Source organism: Synchiropus splendidus, chromosome 8 (assembly GCF_027744825.2).
Source record: "Synchiropus splendidus isolate RoL2022-P1 chromosome 8, RoL_Sspl_1.0, whole genome shotgun sequence".
Taxonomy (NCBI): Eukaryota; Metazoa; Chordata; class Actinopteri; order Syngnathiformes; family Callionymidae; genus Synchiropus; species Synchiropus splendidus.
Window position 1 is genome coordinate 10,737,255 of NC_071341.1, and position 9,834 is coordinate 10,747,088.

At 39.5% G+C, this 9,834-nt stretch overlaps 1 protein-coding gene across 5 annotated transcripts in view; it reads right to left on the reverse strand.

The window, feature by feature from the left end:
- The window catches only part of LOC128764110 (F-BAR and double SH3 domains protein 2-like), a 29,847-nt gene extending 23,584 nt beyond the window's left edge, over positions 1-6,263 (reverse strand). For all 5 annotated transcript variants that reach the window (XM_053873566.1, XM_053873565.1, XM_053873569.1 and 2 more), the window contains exons 1-2: positions 6,044-6,263; positions 2,003-2,100 (exon numbers count right to left, since the gene is read on the reverse strand). In XM_053873566.1, the coding sequence (XP_053729541.1) occupies positions 2,003-2,100; positions 6,044-6,064 (119 nt within the window). In that variant the 5' untranslated portion in view covers positions 6,065-6,263. The remainder of the gene's footprint in view (positions 1-2,002; positions 2,101-6,043) is intronic.
- Positions 6,264-9,834: the final 3,571 nt, after the last annotated feature.

Consider the following 9,834-nt stretch of genomic DNA (forward strand, 5'->3'; position numbering starts at 1 on the left):
AAGGCCATCGCTAAAAAAAAAAGAAACCTAAAACACAGAACAAAGGGGAACGTTTCGACACCTATGTTGCAGGAAATGAAGAAAATTAGCTGGTTCCTATCAGCAATAACAACCACACGTGTGTTGTAAGAGTTGTGTTGTGTGAAATAACAATGCAAAATTTCGGATTAAATGTTTCATAATCCTGTTGCCTCACTACAGCCCTGCACTTCATATACACAGTAAGGTGGATTTGTTGTTCTTCAACCTTCCTCATTTTATTCTAATTGCTTCCAAGCTCAATACAGAGACAAGCACATATCGAGACTTTATGGTTGCGGCCAGAGTGAATAAAATAACTTTGACCAATGATTCCCTGATCCACCGGAGATACTCTTCCTCATCGCTGATGATGGCTGGGCATTATCACTGTCATTCACTGCAGGACTGTGCTCACCACTTCCACTGCTTTTTGCAGGGTACTTTCTCCCGGTATCTGCCGCTATATCTGAGTTTTTTCTCCTCAGTCCCACATTTTAATCTCTACTTACTCCAAAACTCTGATAGAAACGCCCACAAATGTTGCTCAGATTGAAGTGACAGGTACCATCTGCTTGAGTAATAACTATATAATCTTCATATTTGAGCCTAAAGGGTTAACTGAATTCATAACACCACAGATGCAGATGTTCTTTTGAAACAGAAAACTACATACTATGCCAGCTGGAATGGTCACAACGCTGTTATAATACAATTTAACTTGGGCATTTGAGTCATATTTTCAAATGGAAAAAATAAAATGAGCACTCAGGTAATATGAAGGGAATAGGTGAATTTTATGAATTGGAAACTGATGCAATTTGGAGATTCTTGATCTTGAAGAACAATAATAATCTGTTTGGAAAAAAATACAGTGTTTGTGTAATGGAGCTGTTTTATTGTTGATGAGGAATTTGTGGTGAAAAGAAGATAAAGCAGCAAAAATACTTTGATATAATCTCACATCCAAAGAAACAATCTGTTTAAGACCCTCCATATCAAAAAAGCTCTACTCAGTTGGACTGTAACTATCACTTGTGTGTGTCATTGAAACATTTTTCTGATATTTGAGATCTATTCAATACAAATATCAACAGATTCGGATATGAAAATGCCAGTCTTCTCCAAAGAGCAAGAGAGGGTTCTTGTTTTAATCCAGCAGAGCCTGTCAACTTTAACTTCAGCTGCTCTGCCACGATCCAATTACAAACTTTATTCTATTATTCTATTCAACCCATGAAGATTCCCAACAAGGCCACATTCTCTGAAGTACACTGCTGAAATGGAGCCATTCTTTAAATCTTTCAAACTTCTCATCATGACAGACACCAACATTTCTATTGAAAAAAGTTGGGAAACAGGACTTATAATTGTAAATAAAAAATATATGTAAAAGTTCTCGTAAACTATACGTTTACTGTGAGTAATTTAATAAAAGGCCATCATATCTTTTTTACTGGTAAAAATTAGAAGAAGTGAAGAGCATTGAAAAACATTTGTGGGAGAGACAGAAAATATGCTGTGAGGCATGGATGGAAACATCAAGTCTTTGTGTAATAGTTTGTTGTCATAAATAATTAACGCTCATTCAATAGAAGAAAATTGTACATGAGGAAAAATAGATAGATTCCTCCGTGGCAAAATCCAGGAGGGATTACTCCCAGACGCAAACACGTCACAGGCAGGAAAAAAAAACCAGAAAGAAAGCTGGCATCAAAGGCTGAAATAAAATAAAGTGAAAAAAGAACATGAAAGAAATTTGGATGACGGGGAGACAGATTAGGAATTACGTAACAGAAGAAAGAGGGCAGGAAAAATGGAGAAAACAGAAAGACTGCAGCAGGAAATTCCTGGGTCATTATCTCTTTGTGCTTCTTGATATTACAAAACTCGTTTCCTGTTTTTCTGTTCCTTGACTTTATTCCATTGAATTTCAATGGTTTCCCATAAATGCGCCAGTAGAAGAGAGCCAAAAGTGCCATACCTCATATCCTCCAGCAGGTCACATTCAGTCTGATTTTTAAAGTGTAGCCGGGTCATCTGGTCTGTGTGTGTGTTTTTCAGCTCCTGTGTCACTTTGACCTGCAGAAAACAAGAAACAATAACGTCAAGTACAAATTTGTATGGTATGTTAAAGTTCGAGTGACTTCACAAAAGTATCTGCGAAAGGGAACTCAGGAAGCATGCTAAAAATGTGAAGCAGAAATATGATTGAAAATGGAAGAGTTGCTTATAAGATGTGGAAGTACATGTATTCATTCTGATGCTGAATGACAGACGGGAATGATCACATTAGCTTAGTCATGTTTGGATTTGGGTTGCATTTCCTTAGCACTAAGTGGAAACCCTTGGCCTGTCACGTGGTGCAGTTTCACCAGGTTACACTTAATTGAAGGCTGGAAACAACTACTTGAGTAAACTGAATAATTTGATCACTATAAAAGGTATAGCTTTGGATTAGCTTCATATTCATGAAAAAAGTACACAGATTAAACACAGCAGTGAGACAATTTTTATCTTAATGTCCCGAATATGGAACCACATTTTTATTGTGCAAGTTAGATTTATTTGAATTGACAGAACAATATAACATTTCAATACCATAATAATACACAGAGTCAGTGTAATAATAAATAATAAATAAATAATAAAGCTAGCTCATGAACACCAGCAATTGTCCACAAGAATAAAAGTGCAATCCTGGTTATGGTCTAGGACAGTCCGCTTGTACAGCCCAATATTAAGTGTGGAGAACTCCAAAAAAGCTCCAACAACTGTCATTCTCTAACAAGCATAGCGCTGATGACATCACACAAAAACTTTTTTTTTGAATGCCAGAGGGCCGTAACCTGCGCTCACAGGAGAAAAAGCCCACTTGGAGTGCTGCATAAAAACAAGTGGGCACACAAAAAGAGACCCAGTGAAGGTCATGTGACCATTCAGGAAATTTCTATCAGCTATTCATTAGAGCAACAGTGCGCAGATTCATGACTTTTCAGATGAAACACAGTATGTCCAACGCTGGCATGGAGACACACACACACACAAGCATGTAACCAGACAGAGCAGAGGGCATTTCTTTCAAGTGCCATTTTAGAAGATAAGCAGGGAGGGGTTCATCATATTATCAGGCCAAAACAACTTGATTTGTTTTGCTTTCATCACTAATACAAAGATGAAAGGAATTTAATGCACACAAAGCAGGACAAATTGAAAAATGAAATTAAAAATTGAACTTTTTGTTCTTGAGAGCCAGTTCTACATGAAGGGTCGGCAACCTTTTTGACTTTGTGACAGGTACATTTGCTCAAAATTTGATGCAGACTACTTAAATATGAAAAGTTGGATGGTTTGAAAATACATTATTATGACTGATAAATCATATTATATATGTTTTTAAACAGGTCCAGGATGTCCAGCTACTGTGTATATTCCTTACATTTCATGTTTGAGTCTGACAGAGTCTCAGTGTATTTTTTTCCCTTTTTCTCTGTTGAGCTGTCTAAAACATATGGGAGAGCTGAGGAAAAGCTTTTGTTTTGATGACAGTAAGCTGATCCACACAAGAGAGTTGTGCATAATTGTAATGTATGATAAGTCCTGGAGGATTTATCAAAGAGTGAGGGGGTTGAGCTGACATTTTAATGGCAAGAGAAGCCGAAGGTGAAGCATGAGTCAATAACCACAGGGCTGAATATATGGAAAAAGTTTTATCACAAGCGAATACATCCTGAGTAACTCCTCACTCAACCTGGAATTGCCACAATTCGAAGAAGCGGCATGGACTTATCATCAAGACCAGGCCCAAATATAGCAGAACGTTTGACATTGTTCCAATTCAGAGCGAAAATATAATCTCTTGAGCCAAATACTTGGTTTTACAGTAGGTGTCTTTCGATCTGGCCATCACCAGACCGGGCTTTATCCATGTTGTAGTTATTTAACCATTAATATTTGGTAGTTTATTATCAAATAAAAGAACAGGAATGGAAATCCAGCCAAAAATAAAGACGACAATCCAAATGATTTGTGAAAATGTCAACAAGCATCTGGTCAAGGAATTTAAAATTCACAGTTTTAAAGGCACTGATGAATGAATGAGTATACACTTCTCTTCTACCTAGTACATGTAATAGCAAAAGCAAAGAGACAGAGACACAGAGTTTTCCCAGGGTAGATTGCCGCAACCGCTGCATTCCAAAGCTGTCCAGTCATTGATGGCTGTTCCATTTCCCAAGCGAATAAATTCACCGAGGCTACAATTCAAATCGGGGCGGAATGAAGGCCAGAGAGTTACGACAGTCGTCATGTTGGACGAAGAGTGTTAGAAATGTAGGTAAAAAAGAGGTTCAATGAGGTTCATTAATGGAGTCAAGGAGGACATGAATGTCTGAGGTGTGACTAGTGAAGATGATCAAGATGGCTTAAGGTGAAGGAGGCTGACTGGCTGTTGCACCCCCCGCTGTGAAAGACAAAGCAGACGAAAGGCTTGTGTTCTGCACCAGTGTAAATGGTGATCCCAGCGGGGGTGATTAAAACAATGAATAAATATATGTCAGTGAGAATTACAAAACCAACTACAAGCAACATATAAACTCTATGTTTAACCAGAGTTGAATTAAAATGACAGGTGTAACAGGTGTAAACTATTATTACAATGACATGGGACTAGTTATCATGCCATTTTATTGGCTAATCTTTTTAAAAGGAAAATATTTGTTTATTATTATGATATCTGGACCACTGAGCTGAGGCTGTTAAAGTATTGTGTAAATGCATTTTTAAGCTTCAATGACAGCTTTGTAGATATTTGGTTTGAAGAGATGAAGAGAGAAGTACATAAAATACAATAAAATACATCAGCTGTTTTTATTTGCACAAAAAAAAATAAATGGACCATTATTTTTCCATCTATGTTGTTTTGTTTATTTCAACACAAATTCCTCTTTCTTTATCAAGTGTGAACACCATAAAGTTAGACCTAAAAGGCTGCATGTGTCACACCAGGAAAAGAAATGACTGCTCCCCAACATTGCTCTCATCCCTGGTGCATACTGGCAGGGGAACAACGTCATTAATTTGCTCTCTCTTTTTTTAATCTTGGAGCTGTTTTCCCCCGGAATAGAAATAAATAAATCACAATTTAATGAGACGGCAGCTGACAGATGAAGCCCTGAAATATTAACAGCAACATAATGGCGCTCTTGATCATTCCTAGTGTCTGAGGCAGATGAGGAGGAGATATTGTCTGTGAGATGAGCGTGTCATGATCCAACACGTTCAAGGGCAGCCGGGGCGCAGACCTGGAGCAGGGATGCCACCGGGGGAATATGTGATCATTAAGAGCAAAGGTTCTTGGTGCGGTAATTGCCTCTCGTTCATCTATTTCAGGAAAACGCACACACCCAGACACAAACACAGACGCAACACGCACACACTCGCCAACGCTCAACAGACGTTATATTCACAGCCAATACATGATCAATGCATCAGCATCAAACGTGGCTTAAAATCAGCATGGACCCGGGAACGCGTGCGTGCGCGTGTAGAGCCCTGTGTGCGCGTGCGCCAAACGCAAAGAGCCAGGTCAGAGTAGTGACTTCATGAAAGAACAACCGTATCTACCAGTCAATGACATTCAAGAACAGTCTGGGTGCTGCATTTTCAATTTCATTCCAGTGAAATAATGCAGGAAATCCTTGTGGTTACATCACAGCACGACATGATAACACACACCCGGAGGTGTAACGACTGTTTTTAAACGTAGATTGTAATACCTGTGTTGACGTTTCCAGGCGGGACTGATGCATCATAATGTCACCGGGTTATTATTAACCAAGCTAGCAGACGCTGCTAATACTAGCTAGCGAATATTCCATCCTTTAATAGCACTGTGTGAACAGGCTGGCTGGGTTTAGGCGGCTTTATTGACGGTGGAATACGTGTGTACATGTGGATGGTTAGTACCTGTCATTGTCTGTGGGGTCCAGCTAAAACATAACGGGCTCAGGAAATCACAACTCACCTTCCTCGGCGGCGGCTGCATCTTGAAGCATTGACATGAATGGTATTTCCTCTGCGAATATAGGTGGTAAATCCAGTGGCTCGGCCGTCAATGTCCACTCATCGGAAACAGAATGTGACCCTTGTGTGCTCGCTGTGCGCTATACAGTGTTGTTGTGAAGCAGGGGAGCAGCGAGGGAAAGAGAAATGGGGGGTAGGTATTAACGGGGAACCCCTTTACAAACGTGAGTCAACGGCGCCCCCATGTGGCCAAGTCTGGTACTTACCCCGAAAAACAAACCGAGCAAATTAAAACCACTTCCGTTTTGCTTTTTGTATTTACTTTTTCTGTTAACAGATACCACAAACGTAGATATTTAAATTAACAGTTTAGTCCGAGAAGGCGGAGCGGTGCCGTTGTTTAGCTGTCGAGCATCCGCGTGTTCTCGCGAGAATACAATGGGTGCGAAGAGGCTGCGCTTCAGACCTGCATAGCAACAAGAAACCGCAGTCGATATAAGAGAAGTCGATATTCTTGTTCGATGCGAAACCTATAAATCTGAGCATCTCTTTACGGTTATCAATATGATCCAATGTTACGCATTTTAATCGGCCTTAAATATGAATTTATTGGATGCCGATCGTGAATATTAAAATCACAACAAAAAAATCTATTCACTTTTCTGGCTCTACAAAATATTCAAAATATTAGTATTAATATTATTAATATCGATGAATATACTTGAAATGCAAGGTTAATGAGTCTCATGGCAGGAGATGTAGAGATAATGCATACTGTACTGTATATGGAAGAATAACAAGTGTGATCTTATTCACTGTATCCTTCAGCTTTATGGGGTGAATGTGCTTCCTGTTTAAGCCACTGGTATTTATCAAAGGTTAAAAAAAGCATTGATCTTAAATAATTCAAATCAGCCCTAAATATTTGTCCTTTCCAGACCACTTAATCATGAACCTTTTATTTTGTCATTTTTACAACACAAAATTCCAATGTTTACACCTAGAATTTCTTGAATTCTGCCCACAGAAACAGACACAACTCATAGCGTGTTACATGCACAAATATTTGCCCAACACAAGTATTCTCTGTCTGGTGTGTATATGATCACATTAACACCCTGCAACAAATATCTTATTAGCACCAGAAGGGTTCCTAAATCCTATTGGTTGTGATGTCTGTACTGCATAATCTATAGTCAACATGTTCAGGAATTGCTACATGTGTTTGCTCTATGATTTTTTGCATATATCAACACCCTCGGTGGAAAATAAATAGCGCCTACATTGTTAAGCTAAGAGTCTGTCATGAATGTATCTGTATGTATAGTCACTGAGCTGAAACATTTTGCATATTTACTTCACTTCTTACTGTTGCAAACAAACCAAAAATGAATAAAAAAAACTATTTTTGTCAGTGTTTATTCAAAAGTAAGATCAACTCAAAGACATATTCTCGAGACTTTATTTCAAGTTTCATCAGGATTGTATTCCGACTGCTGCAGGTGAAGGTTAAGGCCTTTGTAATCATTAATGCCTGGTTACTGGATCAGGTAAGACATTAAATATCCTTCCACAGCTGTCCTTGGCGAGAAAACTCTTGGAGCCTCACACGTACATATACATGTAGAGTCAGCAAACGCGTCACTCAACACCCACATGAATTACTTTTCGCCAGAATGCGAGGAATATCTTGTTGTTTTTGCTGGAATCCATGCAGTTGATGTTCACTTTTTTCTCCCTGGACGTTGGACGGTAAGAAATGTTGCGTTGAATTCATTGTTTTTCAAGCTAATTGCAGTAGTTACACCGGAGGTTTGAATTGATTTACACTTGATAAAACTCCAATATCCTTAAACAGATCAATAAACTGTGTTAAAATGTTATGTTGAAAAATGAAAAATAAAATCATAAAAATGGACATTTAAGAGCACTCAGTTATGTAAACCCTTGTGAACTGACGTTACAATCCGTGACACCATCTGTCACTTCTGGTATTTTAAAATGAATAAAATATTTCTTAATAATAATTGCCAAAGTAAACGAATCTTCACTTTGGATTACCAATCTGTTTACCAGCAAGTCACCAAGCCTGTAAAACGACAGTAGCTGCAATAAATATGCTTTAAAAAATAGTATATAAAAAGCGAAATATGCTCAGAAAACTAAGTCTAACCTAAGCTCTGTCGAAGCTCGGATGGGACCTGGGAAGCTTCCCTGACGTCAGTGAGAGGCCTACAACAATAGCAACACAAAGACAGTCATGTGACCACGGTAGCATGAGTGATATTCAACCCACCTTAGTGTTCTCTACTCTTGGATTTGAAGGTCACCAGGGTTAACATGATATTTTTCTGGATAGGTTTCACTACTGACCAATAAAGCTTTCCTTTCACTCTGGCAGAAACTCTTCTGTCCCTGTCATATCGAACCATTCCATCCTACCTACACTCTCCTCTTCACTTCCCTATGTCTCTGTCCATTACTTTTCATCACTTCCTTAAGTGGGGAAAGAGGTGTTGGTCCTCCCCTATGTAATTCACTCACACAATGGAACAATATTTGCACAGACAGAACAACAACCTTCTAAATAAACTCCACTTGAGCCAACTGCTCTTGAACCACTTGGCTTGTTGTGTTATTGAGGTCTCTGTGGGTAGCTTTAAAGGCAACAACTGCTTGTTATCATTCACCTCTGCTCCAGTTCATGTCCTGTTGGAGCTCCTCTGACATCAGGCCATTTCACAGCCACTTCACTTTTCCACCCACCCCCAACACCTTCATCCACTTCACTGTCCACACAGTAACAATAATCGTCATACACAACACCGGGCACAATGGGCTTCTTATGAGACTACTTTTTTTTAGTCGCCAAATAACAGCTGTAAACAGTAGGGCGGTTTGAGGAGGGCACTGACTAGAGCTTAAAAAAGTCCTACATGTGGAAGAGTAACACTCTAAAGTGCCTGTACTATGTACCAGTGCGTAGCATTGGAAGCACTACCCTCATCCTCTCTCTTCCCCCTGCCTCCATCTCATTCACACGTGTCTTCTATCTCACTTCCACTGACTTTCATCCTTCTCTAGCTCGCACCTCCGTGCTCTCAGGCATCTTTCACCACCATCATTGTCCTTGGAGACTCCTGTTTGACCACGTCCATCTGTTACCAAAGCAAACAACCTGGAAAATTGAATTCACTGTGTTTGTTTAACCTTTATTTTACCAGGTTTAGAACCAGTTTTCATATACTCAAATGCCCTGGCTGAGAGGCAGCATAAAGGGCGGATGAGCAACATAAGCATAAAGGTAAATGTGATCATTAAACAAGAATCATTACAAGACATGTTTGAGTTGTAATCTAAAGAACAAGAGGACCGATGTAAGCAAATGAGGAAGGGTGGCTTTGACAAGGCTCTCTCTCATGGATGACCTGGGGACCCAGCCCATCTCTTCAGGAGGTCTTCAGGAAAAAGATTATTTTAATCACAACACTCATCTGTGCATGAAAACTACAGAACAAATAGTGGCATGGAAAAATATTTGCTCAAGGTCGTCTGATATCCTCCTGGTTGTCCTCAAGCCAATGGGTTAGTAGTGAGCAGGCTGCAGCTTGTCAGACAGGCTCGTGCAAGCTCCAGTTTTCACACACTTCAGAATGTGACGTTTCCTCATCAACAACGTAACCACTGGAATTATGAAAACAAGTTACACAGGATTGGCTCTTCTGCGCACAAGGGGAAGACGTTTTCTGGAGGGAAGGGGATCAAATCTGATCTGCGAGTGATTTGCAGAGA